At 44.3% G+C, this 20,426-nt stretch overlaps 1 protein-coding gene across 1 annotated transcript; it reads left to right on the top strand.

Annotated features, from left to right (window-relative positions):
- Positions 1 to 9,389: 9,389 nt before the first annotated feature.
- LOC107123636 (tubulin alpha-1D chain) lies at positions 9,390 to 16,523 on the top strand. The gene is made up of 3 exons (XM_015426910.1): positions 9,390 to 9,525; positions 11,244 to 11,392; positions 15,540 to 16,523. Exons 1-3 carry the CDS (start codon positions 9,405 to 9,407, stop codon positions 16,521 to 16,523), a joined length of 1,254 nt encoding a protein of 417 aa, XP_015282396.1. The 5' UTR covers positions 9,390 to 9,404.
- Positions 16,524 to 20,426: the final 3,903 nt, after the last annotated feature.

Consider the following 20,426-nt stretch of genomic DNA (forward strand, 5'->3'; position numbering starts at 1 on the left):
GGAGCACGAAGGCGCTCCGCGGGGAAAACTCTCCCCCCCAGTCTTGGGCCATCCCCAAGCTCCCCGGCGGAGCGCAAAGGTGCTCTGCGGGGAAAATCTCCCCCCGTCTCGGGCCAGCGGCCTGGACGGCCCATCCCCAAGCTCCCTGGCGGAGCGCAAAGGCGCTCCACGGGGAAAACTCTCCCCCCGGGTCTCGGTCCAGCAAGGCTGCTTCAGCAGCCTTGTTCAGCCCGGACGGCCCATCCCCAAGGTCCCCAGCAGAGTGCGAACGTGCTCCGAGGGGAAAACTCTCCCCCCCCCGGTCTCGGGCCAGCAAGGCTACTTCAGCAGCCTTGCTTGGCCTGGACGGCCCATCCCCAAGCTCCCCAGCGGAGCGCGAAGGCGCTCTGCGGGGAAAATCTCCCCCCCTTGCTGGGCCCAGATGGCCCATCCCCGGGTTTCCTACCATTCTATTATTTCTATTTTTATATCACACTTTTTCTTTTGCCACAAGTTTGAAGTCTTTCTGCAATCTAAGGAGACTTCTTGCAACTTTCTTCTTTTGGAGAAAGAGACACTGAAGTTGTAGCATGGCTCCTTGGAGCATGTGGATCCACCCAATATCTTAAGTGGAAATCTGAAACATTTGGAATGGCTTATGTGAAAATCCATTCTGTTGTGTGTAGATTTGTGCGTGGAAAATAGAAAAGGTCAACACTGATTCTCTTTACATAGAGACACAGAGAAGTAACTACAGTGGGGCATCTCAGGGCCAGGACCCCCTCCCACTTACCATCCAGGCCTCCCAATTTCCCATCCATCCGGTTTATTTTATTTTTTACGCAGGTCACAGTCTCGCCGAGCGATCGCCCTGCCTGCCGGCGCTCCTGCCTCTCTCCTTCGTCGCTGCTTTTTAAAAAAATACTCTCTAGTCGCTCCTGACACAGCCTGGGGATTGTGGTGGTATGCAGGGGTGCCCCCCGACATTTAAATGTCCCCCCCAAGTAAAAAATCCTGGCTACGGCCCTGTAAAAATTACACATTACAGTATACAGATTGTGTGTGCTCTCCTCCTTCCATTTAATGTCACAGTCACATTCGCACATGAGCTATGAGTTCTCTTCTGTTCCTCAATGTAGTGCTCGATTACAGGAAGACTGCTATACATACCGATGGCGCTTCAGCTTTCCTCCCCACCCCGGGATGGCTCATTCCATCGGCTCCCCCTTTAGAGGGGGATTTCCAGCCAGCCCTCAAAGCAGCCCCTTTTCTTTGCTCGCTAAGCCTAGCCACGCAGCGTAGTCAAGATCGGCCTTCTCCCCAGCCTCTTTACTTTCGTTTTCACCCGAGGAGCTGCTGCCTAGCCGACTAGCTGACCGATGGTTTCCCCGCCTGGAAAAGGGACACCACGGGCTTGGAATCCGCAACCGCGGCCCAGGCGAGGGCTGAGCGGGGAAAGGAGAGAGCCCGCTCGCCTCCAGGTACGCTGCTTCGCCTGGACGGCCCATCCCCAAGCTCCCTGGCGGAGTGTGAAGGCACTCCGCGGGGAAAACTCCCCCCCCCCATCTGACAGACAGTGGTAGGGCTTCTGGTATTCCAGCCCCACTGCCGGACCTCCTGGGGGCAGCTGATATTTTTGGCTGATGTGTGACACAGAGTGTTGGACTGGATGGGCCACTGGCCTGATCCAACATGGCTTCTCTTATGTTCGTATGTCTGGCGCAGTGATGCTCTGCATTCTTGGTGCTTGGGGGGCAAGAGTGGGAGGGCTCCTGGAGTTTTGGCCCTGCTGGTGCACCTCCTGAGGGCACCTGGTATTTTTGGCCACTGTGTGACAGAGTGTGGGACTGGAGGGGCCATTGGCCTGAATCCAGCATTGGCTTCTCTTATGTTCTTATGTCTGGGGCAAGGGATGCTCTGTATTCTTGGTGCTGGGGGGATGACAGTAGGAGGGCTTCTGGTGTTCTGGCCCCCCTGCCAGACCTCCTGATGGCCCCTGGTATTTTTGGACCCTGTGTAACAGAGTGTTGGACTGGAGGGGCCATTGGCCTGCCTGATCCAGCATCTTTTTCTAGAAAAAGACCCCTGTCTGGGAGCGTTTCTTTTTCGTCTCCATACAAGATGAGTCTTGTGCTTTTTTATCTTGGCAGTCTCCTTGTTTTTTCTCTGAAATTGCTCTGCTTCTATATTGGAATCTGGTTAAAATTTGTGATGGAATCATTTTTGGTCATCTCTTATCTTTTTTTGTTGTGGCCCCTTTATTTTTTCCATTTCTTGTTCTTGGTTTTCTTCCTCAGTGCCTACTTCTTCTTCTCTCTCTTCTTCTTTTTCCTTTTGCCATCCTAAATCTTCTCCATACCTTTCTAGAAAATTTTCACCTTTGAGTATAGAATCTATTATTTGTCCTTTACTTCTGTATGTAAATAACACCCCTTCTGGTACTAACCACCTATACATAATGCTATTAGATCTCAAGAGGTTAGTCAAAATAACATAATTTTGCCTTTTCTCTCTTACATGCCATGGTACTTCTTTCAAGAATCTAACTTTGTCTTACGGCAACAAATGTACAAGGTACAGTTACTGTTTTTTCATTTGTTGCCCTAAGTATTTTATTTTTCATTTCCTTTTTATAAAATTTAATATGCACTTTCCTTGGAACTTTGTTCCTTCTTGCATATGAAGAGTTCCTTCTATACATTGCCTAAATTTCTGCTAATTTTTCCTCTTTTGTTCCTATTGCTAGTTGCTCCGCTAGATTCTGTGACATTTCCTCTTCAAAATTTTTAATATATTTTCTTGGATATTTTGACATCTTAATATTTGTGCAGCTTTGTCCATTTCGAGATTGATCAGTGTTTCTTCTATTTTGTCACTTTTTATCTTTAGTTCTTGCACCTCTAGATCCTGTACCTTTTCACTTATTTTGTTATTATTTGCTGTAATTTTTAATATTTCCTCTTTATTTTCAGTTATTTGTTTCTTAATTTCTTCTGTCTCATTCTTAATCTGTTCCATTATTTCTTCCATTTTGGAATGAATAGGTTCTATTTATTTTTAAATTAGCACTGGTTTTATGTTTTCTACTGTTGACTTTATTGCTAGGGCCACACTTTCTTGGATCATTGCTTTTAGGTCCTTTATCATCATTTGAGTAATACTCATTGTGTTTATTTTAAGTTGACCTTGAACACTTGATGGCGTTTAAACCCCATTCCCTTCCATCTAAGTGCCGGTCTGCCTCGGGCACCTTGCAGATGCGGGGCGCCTGAGCAAGCCATGGAAGGGAAGGGTGTTTAAACCAGCTTCCCTTCCATCTAAGCTCCGGTTTGCTTGGGCGCCTCTCAGCCACAGGGTAACCGAGCAACCAATGGAAGGGAAAGAAGTTTAAACCCTCCTCCCTTCCATCTAAGCACCAGCTTGCCTCGGGCACCTCACAGATGCAGGACACCTGAGCAAGCCATAGAAGGGAAGGGGTTTAACCCCCCTTCCTTTCCATCTAAGTGCTGGCTTGCTAGGGTGCCTTGCAGCTGCGGGGCGCCCAGGCAAGTCATGGAAGGGAACGGGGTTTAAACACCCTTTCCTTCCATCTAAGCGCCAGCTTGCTTCGGGCATCTTGCAGCCACAGGGCGCCCAAGCAAGCCATGAAAGGGAAGAGGGTTTAAAAAGCCATATAGCAAAAAAGCCATGGAAGGGAAGGGATTTAAACCTCCTTCCCTTTCATCAAAGCGCCAGCTTGCCTCGGGTGCCTCACAGCCGCAGGACGCCCGGGCAAGCCATGGAAGTTTAAACCCCCTTCCCTTCCATCTAAGTGCCGGCTTGACTCAGGTGCCTTGCAGCCGTGGGATGCCTGGGTAAGCCATGGAAGGGAAGGGGGTTTAAACCCCCTTCCCTTCCATCTAAGCGCCAGCTTGTTCAGGTGCCTTGCAGCCGTGGGGCACTTGAGCAAGTCATGGAAGGGAAGGGGGTTTAAATTAGTGTCAGTGAGGTTGATAAAAGGGAACACCGGCTGTGGCAAATAAAATGCAAGTCTGTGATCAGGCAGGCAAAAAGGGAGTATGAGGAGCATATAGCAAAAAACATAAAGACCAACAATAAAACTTTCTTCAAATACATTAAAAGCAGGAAACCAGCCAGGGAGGCAGTGGGGCTCTTGGATGACCAAGGGGTAAAAGGAGTACTGAAGGATAATAGGGAAATGGCTGAGAAGCTGAATGCATTTTTTCCTCTGTCTTCACTGTGGAAGATGAGAAGTGTTTGCCCACTCCAGAACCACTGATTTTGGGAGGGGTGTTGAAAGACCTGAGTCAGATTGAGGTGAAAAGAGAGGAGGTCCTAAAACTGATAGACAACTTAAAAACTGATAAAATCACCAGGCCCGGATGGCATACATCCGAGAGTTCCGAAAGAACTCAAATGTGAACTTGTAGATTTCCTTACAAAAATATGTAATATTTCATTAAAACCTGCCTCCATTTCTGAGGACTGGAAGGTAGCTAATATCAGTCCCATCTTTAAAAAGGGTTCCAGAGGAGATCTGGGAAATTACAGGCCAGTCAGTCTGATGTTGATACCGGGTAAGTTGGTGGAAACTGTTATTAAGGAAAGAATTAGTAGGCACATTGCTGAACAAAACCTATTCAGGCAGACTCAGCATGGATTCTGTAAGGGAAGATCCTGTCTCACTAACCTGTTAATGTTCTTCGAGGGGGTGAACAAACATGTGGACAAGGGGGACCCAATAAATGTTGTTTACCTTGATTTCCAGAAAGCTTTTGATAAAGTTCCTCATCAGAGGCTCCTAAGTAAGCTCAATAGTCAGAGTCTTCTCCAGCACCATAGTTCAAAAGAATCTATTCTTCAGTGCTTGGCCTTCCTTATAGTCCAACTCTCGCAGCCATACATGACTACTGGGAATACCATTGCTTTGACCATGTGGACTTTTGTTGGCAGGGTGATGTCTCTACTTTTTATCATGCTGTTTAGGTTCGCCATCGCTTTCCTCCCAAGGAGCAGGCGTCTTTTAATTTCATGGCTGCAGTCACAGTCTGTGGTGATCTGGGATCCCAGGAACGTGAAGTCTGTCACTACTTCCACGACTTCCCCTTCTATTTGCCAAGGAGTGATGGGGCCGGATGCCATGATCTTAGTTTTTTTGATGTTGAGCTTCAAGCCCACTTTTGCGCTCTCCTCTTTTACTCTGAGCAAGAGGCTCTTTAGGTCCTCTTCACTTTCAGCCATTAGAGTGGTATCATCTGCATATCTGAGGTTGTTGATCTTTTCCCCAGCAATCTTAATTCTTGCTTGTGATTCATCCAGGCCAGCATTTCGCATGATGTACTCTGCATATATATTAAATAAGCAAGGTGACAATATACATCCTTGTCGTACTCCTTTTCTGCTCAAATCAGAGTGGGAACCTCCGGCTCCCTAACTAGTAGAATTCCTGTAAGCAAGGGTGTGAAACAGGGATGTGCGCTGGCTCCATTGTTATTCAACCTGTATATCAATGATATAAAAGAGTCTCTTTCAGGTTCGCAATTTTCCCCTCCATCACTAGGCCAACAAAAAATCTCAATTCTCCTTTATGTGGATGATATGTTTTTTATCTCCCTAACTAAAATTGGCTTGAGAAGGCTTTTACAGCAGTTAGGGAAATATTGTAGTGAGGAAACGCTGAAAATAAACTACGCAAAGACCAAAGTAATGGTCTTCAGGAAAAAGCCTAAAATTGCCCATTGGACTATTATTGACAATCCTATTGAACAATGCAGAGCATTTAAATATCTTGGAGTAACTTTCATGGAGACTCTGATATTACAAAATATACAGTATAGAAATATAAAATACATATAACAGATTCACTAAAAGACACATACAAAAAGAAGAGATTTGCAATTTTACAAATTAAGCTGTTCCTTTCAAATGCAACAGCGTGACACCGAAAACTGAGCCACAATCTTAGTAATAGAGTGATTTTCATCAGATAACAGTTTATTACAGCAATCCGAGTCTGTCTGCCCAGGCATCTCTTTAATAAGAGGTTGAATTAATCTATCTCAAACCTCATTGTACCACTTACAAGGAGTTTTGGTAACTGCGGGGCTACAGTGTGCTGGAAGTGGTCTGAATGCAAATTCCTGTAAAACAATGCAGAAACAAGAAAAAGCCCTGACACAAACCTGAAGTGAAAGCAGGAGGGAAGGCAGAATGGAAGAGTAGAATGTGCTCAGAAACCAAGCTAAAATACAGGTGCAGAAAGGACCAAAGTTCTTCTCACGCTTCTCCGTCTTGCAAACATGAGAGCAGGACGTGCTTTCCTGCATCTCCATCCATCCTAGTTTTGCTAGAATACCATCTCTTCTCTATCCTGTCTAGAACAGAGTTCTTTCTAATAAAGGACTCATACTAGTTTTCTAAGATAAAAAGGCTCCATGTGAACTTTATTCCCTCAAGTGGCACCTTACACAGTTCCGCTGTGCCATGTGCCTTGTGCACTCTGCAAATCCTATCACCAAGCACTACATAAACCCCAATCATGACACCCATAGCTCAGGTGCTAGGTGTGCAGCATGAAGCCATGATGGGCACTTTAGTGATAGAACCACCACCCCAAGCACTTTGCATAACAATGGGGAACTGAGTACAAACAACCAAGAGGGATAACAGACATTGTAGTTGCCTATTTATAACACTACTCTGCTCAGAACCCTTACAAGAACTTTATTTCAGGACAAAGACACTGAAGGGGAGACTCTGCACCCCCAGTTGGGGTTGGGAGGAAAGTGCCCCCCACACAGAGAAGCAAAGGAGAGGTGTCATGCCCCCCACCATGGGACTGCTGCAACAATTTCCCCATGTACCCATCCTGTGTGTTGCCTTGGTAAACCTGCCCCCCACTGTTGCCCGCTAAAGCATGAACCCTGCTGAAGGGGTGGGGGGCTGGCGCTCCATTGCTGTGCTGTGAGCATGAGACTGTGCTGGTGTAATCATCCCTTCCCCTGCAAGGGCAGCACACTGGGAGCACAGCTGATGTTATTAATTAAGTAGAGGACTTTGACCCTGACCCAGGCTTGGTTTCCATCTTGTTTGCTTAGTGATCATTGTGGTCTACTCAGCAAAGCTGCAACCATGGCGACTATGTTGGGATACAGGAGTGATGAGTCATTCCTTTTTTTGCTGCCCAGAGAGCCTGGGCTGCTCTCCACCTGCCCAGTCTCCTCCCTGCTTTGCCTTCATTCTTTCCTCCAACCCATTTGCCACTATAACTTGCTCAGCTGACATCAAGGGAGATGATGAAGGAACTGATTTCCAAACATGCAATGCCTCTTTTTAAAGTCCCCTGACATCAGAAGCTGCTTTTCTAGGCAGCTTGGCAAACCAAGGTTTCTGTACCACACATGAATCTTTTGAGAATCCTGCAACACACACACACAGACACACACACGCCATGTCCTGCTTCTGGATTTGTTTGGTGTAACCAAGGACTCGGGGGGGGGGAGGGGCTTGCTCTGCTTTCACAGTTGGTGCGTGTTGAGTCAGGCAGTAGCTCAGAAACTATTCAGAAAAGGGCCACCCCGTGTCCCTGTTTCTAACAACAAAGGATCTCACTTGCTTTGGAAAACTATAAAAGCAGCCACTGCGAAGCATCTCCATTCCCGTCCTTCTTCCTTCTCTGTGCTCATTGCTGCTGGGTGGAAGAGAGCTTCTGCAAGATGGTGAGTCTCGCCTGGACTGGCTCCCTACCCTGGAGGAGAGAGGCGCCAAAGCCTCACTCTCAGTGTTCCCTCTAAGCTGTGGAGTCTTATGAGCAAAAACTCTACTTTGTGAGCTACTGGCAATAACGTTGTGAGTGAGCAATTTGGCTACTGCATAAGTTAGTTTGCTCTGGAGCCATCCTTCCCGATCTAAGACAAAAATGTGTGAGCCAGAGGCTAAAAAACCGTGAGCTATCTCACACTAACTCAGCTTAGAGGGAACATTGCTCACTCTTCTTGCTCATCGAGGCCATTCCATCTCTCCTGCTTGCCATCCCCGGGTCCTCCCTTTGGGGGTTCCAGTGTGCTTGGATCTCTGCAGTGGGGTGTATTTCAGAATATGAAAGACTAGCAGTAAAGCCCGTTGTGAAAGCAATACTACGGGATCTAGAAAGAGGCTCTGGGGCAGTGCTCTGGCTTTGGGCAAACAGTGTCAATTTGCTGTGGTGGTTTGACTCAGTCTCCATTCTAAGGACGAGGCAATGTTAACTCAGTGTGCACTGAAATAGTCTGAAGGAGCTTTGGATGTCTGCTATGCCAAAGCTCACAGTCTTTGCATACTCTCCACCATGTAAATTTACGTCCATTCTATTGCTTTAGAAAGTCTTTTTGGCATGGTGGATAGAGTGCTGGAATTGGACAAGAGAGGCCTGGATTCAGATCCCTCCCCAGGCATGTAGTGGCCTTATTCAAACTGCTACTTCTCAAGGTAGTTCTGAGGATAAACTTTTAAATCTAATATTGCCACTGAAAATAACCACCCTGCTATGGAAGGATGGTATATGTTGGGCTGCAGTACTGAACACAGGTTTCTTCAGTGGACTTCAGATTACATGGACTTCCAAGACTAGAGCTCAGTAGCAGACCACCTGCTGTGCATATCTTTTTCTGCCTGAGTTCCAGGAGACCCACCTGCCAGTCAGAACAGACCGTAGTCAATGTAATGGAACAGTGGCAGGTGTAATGTACCCAAGGACTCCGTGGGTTCCTGTGCACTGGACACAGAGCAGCTTCACATGCTTAGGTTTACAGTTTTTAAAACAAACAGTGAATAAAACAGGATAATCCCATATATACCATCTGCACTTCTTGAAGGGGGTGAGTTGGGATACCAGTGTGATATAATAATGAAAATGAAGTTTTAAAAATGTTATTTAAAAGTAGCTATATGACTTCTTTTTACCATTAAGCATTAGACTGGAGATGAGTATTTTGTCTAGATGAGAAGTGGTAGAGTTAATGGGACTGAGTGAGGGAAGTGTGAGTCAAGCTGATCTCCTCAGCCATAGCAAAGAGCCAGAAAAGGCTATAAGGAGAAGTAGTGAGGCAGTTTATAAAAGCTGTGAGAAAGAAGGTGGTCTGATGCTTATGTTTTGGATGATGTGTTGTGAGAGAACGGCACACATCCCCTTTAAGACTGGGGAAGAGACTTCTGTTCTTGCCCTGAGAAATAACACCCAAGCCTGTCACTCTCAAAGCCTGAGTAGAAGTGGCAACATCTCCTAGTCCTAGTCCGAAGCAAAAATCACTCCCAAGCAGTGATTGATTTGTCTTTCTTTTCCACAGCGTGAGTGCATCTCAGTCCACGTTGGCCAAGCTGGTGTGCAGATTGGCAATGCATGCTGGGAGCTGTACTGTCTGGAGCACGGGATTCAGCCGGATGGGCAGATGCCCAGTGACAAAACCATTGGAGGCGGAGACGACTCCTTTAATACTTTCTTCAGTGAAACAGGAGCTGGGAAGCATGTGCCCAGGGCTGTTTTTGTGGACCTAGAACCTACTGTAATTGGTGAGTGTCACATCACAGGAGAGGGGTGAGATTGTCCTGAGAAAGGTCTCAGTGTAGTAGGATATTTCTCTAAATTCAAAGATAGCCCAAGTCATTTTGGTGCTTCCATGGTGATAAAAATAGAAAAACATACCAAATGCTGAACAATTGGGTGCTCTTTAGTGGTCCCCCCCCCCAAATCAGCTGCATGAGTTAGGCTGCTTCATGCTGCCTAATGCCCGCTCTGTCTGGATCTGTCTAAATAAAACAAACTCCAGGAATACATGATACCCATTTTCTAAGGGAGGAAGCCCTTGAAAGCACAGTGCGATGAAAAATCAACAGAAGGTATGGGGCGTGCATGCAAATTTGAGGGCCTCCTAAGTGAAACTCATGCTGTATTTTTTTAGTTTATATTTTATTTATGTAATAATAATTTACAATAGCACATACTATTAGGAAACCACAACAATAACATAATTACAAATACAAAAAAACACAAGAGCAACAAAACCAAATAGCAAAACCAAATAGCTGTTCAATATATAGCTATAACCTTCAAATTATCAGGAAGTGCCTTTTTAAGCTCACTATGTGTTTCCATATATTCAAGAAAAGGGAACCAACATTCCAAATAATCTGAATGAAAGTCCAGATTCTCTGCCAAGGAAATAACATCTGATATTTTGTCCATGACTAGGTATTCCCATAATTTATTGAACCACATATTCAATGAGGGTTATATGCTATTTTCCCAATGCCTAGCCACTGAAGTCTTGGCTGCCACCAACATATAAGAAATGAGATCTTTCCTGACAGCAGAACATCTATCCCCTCCCATAAACTAAGCAAGACAAGTTCTGGCCTCATAAGAATACTGTGCCCAGTAATATCACCTATCAGTTTAAGAATAGTGGTCCAATATTGCGCCATAACAGGGCATGTCCACCAGCAGTGAATGTAAGAACCAGGCAGCCCACATCCCCTCCAGCAATTTTATGAGGGTAAAATGTGGTGTAAACATAGGGGTTCAAATGCCATCTATGAACAATTTTTTGGAATTGGATTCTTATATTAATAGCCCTCATTAGAGAGACCGTAGATGTCCAAATTTTTGCCCATTGATGCTCAGTGACATCTATTGCACAATCCTGTTGCCAGTGTTGTTGATAATTGCCATTTTTGTCCATTTTTTAATAATTTAACCACTTGTAAATCAGTTAAATGAGCCCTCTATTACCTACTTTTCTTTGTGTAGTTAGACACTAAAATTCCATGCTTGTGTAGCAGAGTGCTAAAGAAAATCATCCAGTTTGGTGCAGGGTGCCCATTTCAGATTGTTATGATCTTGGTGTTATCATACAAATAAATTTTAACTACTGCATGCCACAAGTGTGGCTCAAAGTGACAGCAACAGATAGAGAACGAAATCATTGCTGTAGTTCATTGCTTTCTCTGGTGAATTTGATTGTGTTGGTTCATACCTGAGTATCAATTCTCTGTATATGTGTGTTGGGTTATAAGTTAGCTATGAACTCTCAACACCTCTTGGAAAGATTCTCAGATCAAGGCTATAACTCTATGCTGCCCATAACCACAAAACACAATTGCTAGCGAGCCTTGGTCTGGGATTAGAGCAGTCCTTGTAGATGCAGAAAAACAGAAGACAAATTTCAAAATGATGAGACAGAGACTGTCAATATGCAACAAGCTGACCCATTGTATATTATGAATTCTAGATGAGGTTCGGACTGGCACATATCGTCAGCTCTTCCACCCAGAACAACTGATCACTGGAAAAGAAGATGCTGCCAATAACTATGCCCGTGGACACTATACCATAGGAAAGGAGATCATTGACTTGGTGTTGGACAGGATCCGGAAGCTGGTAACTAGATTTAATGGCATGGGAGACAGGGGGAAATAATGGGGTGAACTTGGTTCTGGAAGGAACTCTGGCCAATCACGCAATTAACTTATAATGTGGATAATGAATGTCTAGTTCATTAAGTAGTGGAGAGGAGAAATATCAGCACATAGAACGGCCTCTGCCTCTATTCAGGTAAGAAGATGTCTCTTACAATTGTGACCTAGTAGTCATCTGTCAGTGGGAACCAGCACGGGTCTATTGGAAACATGTTTCTCTTCTCCTTGTAAAGATACACCTAGAGCCCTGTAAGCTGTTAGCCAAATTGCCTTAATTTATTAATAAATTGGCAAGAGGCATTGATTATAGGACCATAACCTGTGTATACCGGAGTCAGAGTTCCCAGGAATAGATGCTGAGGCTAGATTGCTAATGCAATGATTTCTTTACTAAAGGTTTTTCAAGCATACAAGCAAAAATCAAGCATTCACACACACATGATGCAAGGCTAAGAATACAGATTAGAAAGTACAGAGACATTTGCATGAGCAGGAAATATCATTGGCTGGGTGATACTTTACCTGTCCAGCAAGATGCTTGGATCATGCAGCAAAAAATAACACAATAAGGGGAAAGGGATTGTGAGCTGACCAGCAACACATGTGGACTGATTCCAAACCGGCCGAGAATGGAACCAACAAGATGGGGTGGGGGTAGGAGAGGCAAGAGCAAGAGAGCACGAGCACAAGGAGATCTCGCCGTATATACCTGAAAATGTGACCTGAGGCAGGGGCTCATGTGGTCACCTAGTCCCCAGGAGATATTTTTTTAAAAACCCTAAACTCTGAATGGGGCATGAAGGGATTAATAGTTGGGCAATTGTAAACTCAATGGTCACCAGGGAGCGACACGTCTTGGGGAAGGGGGTAGACAAAAGAAAAAAGGAAGAGAACCAATCAGGTTGCAGGGCCAGTGCTTTGGATTAATGACCAGATGTTTGACAGCGGCGTTATCTTAATGGGTGACAGGAAAGCTGGATTGCTGCTATTGTTGGTAGCTGGAGAGGAGAAATTGCTAGGAGAAATTAACACATGGTGGTGTTGGTGGGGAATGCCTGCGTGGTGAAGAAGAGATTCCTTTATGGCTTCTGCTCAAGAACATCTGTCTTGTAGCAGAGCATGACTTCCTTCTCAGCTCTGCTGCTGCATGCGTGCATGGAGGTCAAGGCTGCTGGTCTGCATCCTGGCTCTTGTATGGCTGTAGAGGCACAGGGGCTTCTGTAGTCTCAAGTCCACATCTAGTTTGGCATGCTTCTTAAGCACAAGGCTCCCCTTGGCCACAGTGCATATTCCATAGCCCAGTATAAGGGCACTTCTCTTGGGAACACAGCTCTGTTCATTGCTCTGACACACATTTTGAACAGTTCAGCAAAGCAGTCATATTTAAGAGTCTTTAATAATGCCATCTCGAGTGGCTGCATGGCAACAAAGCCTGGGACTGTTGTCGGGTAGAAAAATGGCCAGAAGGCACAAGAGATAGCTCCCCTTGCCTATTGAATCTCAGCTCAAAATTGCCCCGTCACCAAACTGCAGTTCATTTTAAAAATGATTGTTGTGGCTTCCTTGTATGTAACATGCATTGCCCATTCAATCATAGGCTGATGGGCTAGCCAATACAGGGATATACCTCAAATGGCCACCAATAAAAGTATATTTGTTGCTACTAGTCATGTACTTACTTGAAATTCTTATCTCATTTCTTCAGGGTCTGTCTGAGAGATGATGTAAGAATAAGTCTCAATCAATCCAACATTAGCTATCATCAACTCATTTATTTATTTGAAGTACAGGGAAGAATGCAAAACCTGGATTAGTTACCCAGGTCAGAAAAACCTGTGCTTTTCTTGAGTCCTGAGATCATCTGTATTCTTCTTCCTCTTGCCTCAATTATCTGCTTACCATGACGTATGAAACCACTAAAAGTACAGCAAAGAAAGTAGCCCAGTTATTTTCTGAATCTTTGCAGGGTAGCATAATTAAGAATAAATAAGACAAGAAACATAAATGTTAAATATATTTCCCACTTGATATTAAATTAGGGGAAGTTTGTTTAATTATATTACTCATCTAGATGTTGAAGATTATAGTTCCAGCAGCATTGTAAACAGCAGCACTTTAAAAAAAGATTTAGAAAACATCTCCCAAAAATTTATCTGGCAACAAAAAAAGACCTAGAATTAAGTCAAAAGCGCCTCAAGACAGAAAAGATTGAGGAGGTTTTGCTCTTCCGGGCTGGCGCCTATATTTCCAGGCTGCGACAGTATCTTGGATCAGAGAGTGGATTACACTACAGAATACAAGACTTTTGAAATTAGAGGGTCATAATTTAAACTTAGGATGGCTTGCCTTTCTCTCGTATAATAAGCAAAATACCCATACATACTTTAAGCAACTAGAATCTAGATATTTTTTTACGAAAAACAGATAGATCTAGACAAAATCTTATTAAATATAGAAGAAAAACTTATTAAAAAGTTCTATATGATTTTGCTAGACTTTAAGGTGCAAGGTGAACTGGTCAAGGTAGCAATGATTTCTCGGGCAAAAAACTTGGGTCATAACATTCATTTAGATGTGTGGGCTAGAGTTTGGAAAACCAATATAAAATATACTAAAGCTGTACCTCTTAAAGAAAATTACTATAAGATGTTGTATAGATTGCTTCAAGGAAGAGATGATAACATATTTAAGAGTGTCTGGTCAAGATTTTACAAATGGATAAAGAAATGTACTTAATTTTGAGTATAATCAGTTATCATGATCATGCTACAAAAATAAGGGTAATACCTCAAACAGATGGAACGAGGGTGGGATGGCATCCTTTTTATGTTTTCTATGTATCAAAAGCTCTAACAGGGTGTATATTGAATTGTTTGAGATGTGATACTTTAGAGCATATTAAAGATGGCAATTTTTTTTTGTATTTGTGTGTTTGTGCGTATGCATGCCTGGAAGTCATGGTTGACTTCTGATGACCCCTAGTGTGGCTTTGACATTTCAGAGAGGTGGCTTGCTATTGCCTGCCTCTGCATCCCAGCCCTGGTATTCCTTAGAGGTCTTCCATCCAAGTACTTGAAGATGGCAGTCTTGAAGAATACAAATAAAGGGTTATACATTCCCCACGGATAGATACAAACTGCATTTTTGCAGTTCAGTTCATAGTTCGTGGCTGAACCACAAACTGAACCACAAACTGATAGGCCGGTTCACGAACTGAACCAGTTTGTATTAATTTGTGAGCCATTCAAAGTTTAAACCCCTGCCTTCTGCTCTGCAAAAAGTGGTAGGGAGAAGAAAGCAGGGGTTTAAATGACTCTCTGAGCCATTTCAACCCCAGTTTTCTGCTCACCACAGCTTTTTGCGGCGAACAAAGCCGCAGTGAGCAAAAAGCTGAGGGTGAAGTGGCTCTGAGCCATTAAACCCTTGCTTTCTTCTCCCCATGGCTTTTTGCAGGGAGCAGAAAGCAGTGGTTCAAATGACTCCAAGCCATTTAAATCAGCTGCTTTTCATGAAGAGCAGAAAGCAGGAGTTTAAAAGGCTCAGAGCCATTTAAACCAATTTTCTGCTCTTTGTGAACCTCCACAAACTGCATGAAAATTGATGGAAGTTCGTGGTAGGTCTTCATGAACATTGCTTCATGAACCACAAATTGGCCAAAATTTGTGACAAACTAATTTGGGAATTGGTTCGTGCCCATCCCTACCCATGAATCAAACTTGGGACCCACTCCACATATCACAAGTCAATTAAACTAAAATCCTGGTTCAAAAGAAAAGCCAGATGCCGCTTTACTTCCCATTTGTTGTTTCAGGACATGTGTACTACAATAAGGGCATATGTTTAAAACTAGAAACAAAAAACTTTAAAAGAAGAGACCTCTATATGGACAGTAGCAAATCCACTGGAGTACAAGACTTTTCTAGGATGAAGGATTCTTCCTACAGACTAGCTGGTCAAGGATAGCACTAGTTCCAATGCTCAGATTAAGTGACTTAACATTGGGTCTCCTTAAGGAATTCAGAAACAGAAGGTAAGATCAAGCAAAACTCTATGGCACCCCAACCCGCCATTCCCTAATCTACTTCCTTGCTTTCTTTCCTGTTCCATAGGCTGACCAGTGCACAGGTCTCCAAGGATTCCTCATTTTCCACAGCTTTGGGGGAGGCACCGGCTCAGGATTCACCTCTCTACTGATGGAACGGCTTTCTGTTGACTATGGCAAGAAGTCCAAGCTGGAATTTTCCATTTATCCTGCACCTCAGATATCAACAGCTGTGGTGGAGCCCTACAACTCCATCCTCACCACACACACCACCCTTGAGCACTCAGATTGTGCTTTCATGGTGGACAATGAAGCCATCTATGATATCTGCCGCAGGAACCTGGACATTGAGCGCCCAACCTATACCAACCTGAATAGGCTGATTGGCCAGATTGTGTCCTCCATCACTGCCTCTCTGCGCTTTGATGGGGCTCTCAATGTAGACCTGACAGAGTTCCAGACCAACTTAGTGCCCTACCCACGCATCCACTTCCCTCTAGCCACGTATGCCCCAGTCATCTCTGCTGAGAAAGCCTATCATGAGCAGCTGTCAGTGGCTGAGATCACAAATGCTTGTTTTGAGCCAGCCAATCAGATGGTGAAATGTGACCCCCGCCATGGCAAGTACATGGCTTGTTGCCTCTTGTACCGGGGTGATGTTGTACCCAAGGATGTCAATGCTGCTATTGCTACCATTAAAACAAAGCGCACAATTCAGTTTGTGGACTGGTGTCCCACAGGCTTCAAAGTGGGCATCAACTACCAGCCCCCCACCGTGGTTCCTGGTGGAGACCTTGCCAAGGTGCAGCGGGCAGTGTGTATGCTGAGCAACACCACAGCTATTGCTGAGGCCTGGGCCCGCCTGGACCACAAGTTTGACCTGATGTATGCCAAGCGGGCCTTTGTCCACTGGTATGTGGGGGAAGGCATGGAAGAAGGGGAGTTCTCCGAGGCACGGGAAGACATGGCTGCCCTGGAGAAGGATTATGAAGAGGTAGGAACGGATAGTATCGAGGGAGAAGGAGAAGAAGAGGAAGGTGATGAGTATTAGTGCAGCCATGACTCTCTGGATATGGGAATAAATATTTCCATTACTCTAACACTTGGGAAATCTTTCCCCAAAATAAAATATTTCACTAATACATTGTTCTGTTGTTTATTGACTCACTCCCTAAACAATCTTTCTTTAGCTATCTGGCCTGTTAGTAGAAAGACACTGAATGCCAGGAGCACTGAAGGTTACCATCTTCTCTCATACAAATGATGACGTCACACCTTGGGAGGTCTGATCCAAGAAAAACAACCACATGACTCACTGTGACCTGCAATTCTGGTTGTCACTTCACCAAATTAAAAATGCCAGGTTTAAATTCAATATACAGTTGCAGTGTAAATAGGTTGTTGTTAATTACTTTATATTACTTAACATGGATACAGGTTAAAGAGTGCTGAATCCACTATTTGCGATAGGAGGTATACATCCAGAATTGCAGAATATAACTTAAGTTTTACTAAGGTCTTTTCTGCATCATTTTTTTCTCCGTCTGTTCTGGCCCCATAGTGCTTTGGTTTATTCCCCAATTTCCACGTGCATTTTTTCTGCCTTTAGTTTTCACTTCTTTTGGTTTTTCCCCATTTTCTTCCTGGTTCTTTTGAGACCACTTTTGTGGTGGTGGTAGAAAGTTCTTTCAAGACCTCATAGGGTTTTCAAGGCAAGAAACGTTCAGAGGCGGTTTGCTACAGCCTGCCTCTGTGTTGTGACCCTGGGCTTCACCAAGGAGTACTAACCAGGGGGCTAACCCTGCTTAGCTTCCAAGATCTGACGAGATCAGGCCAGCTTGGGATAATATCCAGGTCAGGGTGAAACCACTTTTACCCTGTCTTTTTCTGGAAGCTGATTTTGAGTCAGCTTTTTCCTTGTGTACAATGTTTCTGTCAGTTTTCTTTATTCATTTTCTAAAGTTCAATTAGGAGCTGCGGTGGCTCAAGTGGTTAAGACGCTGAACTGCAGGCTGTGGAAGGTCGGTAGTTCTGCAGTTCGAGACCCGAGTGTGCCGCATGACGGAGTGAGCTCCCATCTCTGGTTCCAGCTCCTGCCAACCTAGCAGTTCGAAAGCAAGAAATTGCAAGTAGATAAATACGTACTGCTTCGGTGGGAAGGTAACAACGTTCCGTGCGCCTTTAAACACATACATTTCCAACACTAACCAGGGGGCTAACCCTGCTTAGCTTCCAAGATCTGACGAGATCAGCCCAGCCTGAGATATCCAGGTCAGGGTGAAACCACTTTGACCCTGTCTTTTTCTGGAAGCTGATTTTGAGTCAACTTTTTCCTTGTGCACAATGTTCCTGTCAGTTTTCTTTATTCATTTTCTAAAGTTCAGTTAGGAGCTGAGGTGGCTCAAGTGGTTAAGACGCTGAACTGCAGGCTGTAGTTCTGCAGTTCGAGACCCGAGTGTGCCGCATGACGGAGTGAGCTCCCATATCTGGTTCCAGCTCCTGCCAACCTAGCAGTTCGAAAGCAAGAAATTGCAAGTAGATAAATACGTACCACTTCAGTGGGAAGGTAACAGCGTTCCGTGCGCCTTGGTGTTTAGTCATGCCGGCCACATGACCACGGAAACGTCTTCGGACAGCGCTGACTCTTCGGCTTTGAAACGGAGATGAGCACCGCAACCCTAGAGTTGGACTCGACTGGCTTTCGAGCAAGGGAACCTTTACCTTTTTAAAGTTCAATCATCTGCCTAATGAGTCAGTTTGAGAATCTTCACTGAGAGTATTGACTCCCTTTGTAGTTGAAGTCCCCTGTCAAGTTATCTTTACACAGCACTCCCACTATACACTAGATGCATGAACTTCTAATTATTCAGATATGTTTAGATGTTCACCAGGCTGCTGGATAGATAAAACTATGTCCAACCTAAATTGTATCAAACCCATTTTAAAGCCAGGAGTTACAAGATAAATACATACTTGGATGACAGCACTTAAAGGTGAGAATGGGACTATATGAACTAAGAACTAACAAATCAGGTATTATACTTTCCCACTTTTGTACATTATTTTCCTCTCACATCCTTAAGGAAAGCATAAAGCTCTGATGTCACAATGCCCCTCAACCTCTCATTGGCTGCTGCAGCTGTTAATCATTGCGGAAGGGACAGGATTGGGGTGCTGATGAGCTCTGATCTCCCCCAGGACAGTAAGTGCCCAGCAAGCCACTGGGTGGAACTAAAGAACACGGGCAACCTCTAGATGAGCTAAGGTAGGTGGCATTTAAGAGGCTGGGGGAATATCAAATCACAATGGGGAGCACTGAAGTATAGAAAGATGCGGAGGGTGTAAAGTTGAAAGGGGGATGCAGGAGAATTTGGTGTAAAGTTGAAAGGGGGATGCAGGAGAATTTGGAGCCTGTAGGATCGAGAAAACAGTGGGTCTTAATGTAAACAGAAAGTGAGGAAGAAGAACTAACATCCACGAGGAGGTGTCTTGAGATCAACTAGTTGCCTGGAAGGTTCTGTCATTGTGGTGTCTTATGAGGAGGTCTTAAAACCCCAACCATACTGTAGAACACAGCCTACATTAGATCCCACCTGCCAATCTGGACATGGGTTTAAGATCAGCTTGTTATCTATGGAATGATTCTCCCACCACACTCGGAATTAGAAGCCCAGAAAGCACAACTGAGTGGAATTCACCCAGTAAAGATGGTGTAGACTTTCTTCTACCCAGATCTGCTGGCAGGAGGTGTTCACAGTCTCCCCATTCATCTCCATAGTCCATGATTAGAATGATTCACATAGTAAAGAGATTTCAGTTGTGTTTTCAAATGAGACTAGCAGCAAAGCTATCTGGGAGCAAACAACCTCTTGAATAAAAGGAGTCTTGTGGCACCTTGAAATCTAACACATTTTTATCCTAGTAAAAACTTTCAAGGTCTAGAGCCCACTTCCTCCAATGTATGTGACAGGCTCCCCCTTCGCAGATTCAGGGACTCTGTGTGTGTGTGTGTGTGTGTGTGTTCATATCTGCCAAGTGAGGACCCACTTTGTAGATCAGACATGATCCGTTCTACCCCACAAAGATTATGCTGGAATAAAAATGCATTGATCTTTAAGGTACCACAAGATTGATGGTTCTCCCCCCCCCCCCGCAACAAATGGTTTACCCTCTGGAATTGTTACCACAAATAACATCTTGAATGCAGCCCAGTTGACAATGAGCAAAATGAATCAGTTTTGAATACCAGCTCCTGAGGCTGCAATCTCCAGAAGCTGCTATATTCAGTAATTGTTGCTTAATTATGGCAAGTAAGAGTTAAAAAATCACGGGATAAAGACCTGACTCATCTGGACAATTTGAGACTACAGGCCAAAAAACTTCATTTTAATGCCTTCCCCATGCAAAACTTGTAAAACTCGGATTCCAGGAGAAAGAACATTTTCAACCTGATAGGCTAGCTTATTTGACAAGCTATTTGGATATGCCCAAATTAATGCAGATGTTTTATTTGTATATGTGGCTATGATCTCCTGTATTGCAATAGGAAATGTCATATACAGGCATGCTTAACCACCTACCATACCAGTTTAGCTCATGTCTTGTTCATTTGCCATAGGGAAGGACTCAATTATCTGGCGAGCTGTTGTGATATATCTAAATGAATTGCAATTTGTCCATTTGCCCACAATTACACGGCTTCTCTGCAAAGTTATAGTCCTTGTTTGTAGCAGCTTCCCCTGCACTTGTCTGTGGCCACCTCCAATTTTTAAAGATACATAATTAATTAAACAAAAAAATTCATTATATTTTTGAACTGAGACTTGTTACTAGTGTCTTTGTGTGTCTTCAGTGTGCTTGTGTGAATTTAGCCAATCTTGTGATCACTTCGTGAGATCACTTCTCAAACAGATGCCACTGACTTCTCCAGTGCATAAAGCAGGGGAAGCAATTT

This window comes from Gekko japonicus, unplaced genomic scaffold, assembly GCF_001447785.1.
Source record: "Gekko japonicus isolate JY-2015 unplaced genomic scaffold, Gekko_japonicus_V1.1 scaffold104, whole genome shotgun sequence".
NCBI lineage: Eukaryota > Metazoa > Chordata > Lepidosauria > Squamata > Gekkonidae > Gekko > Gekko japonicus.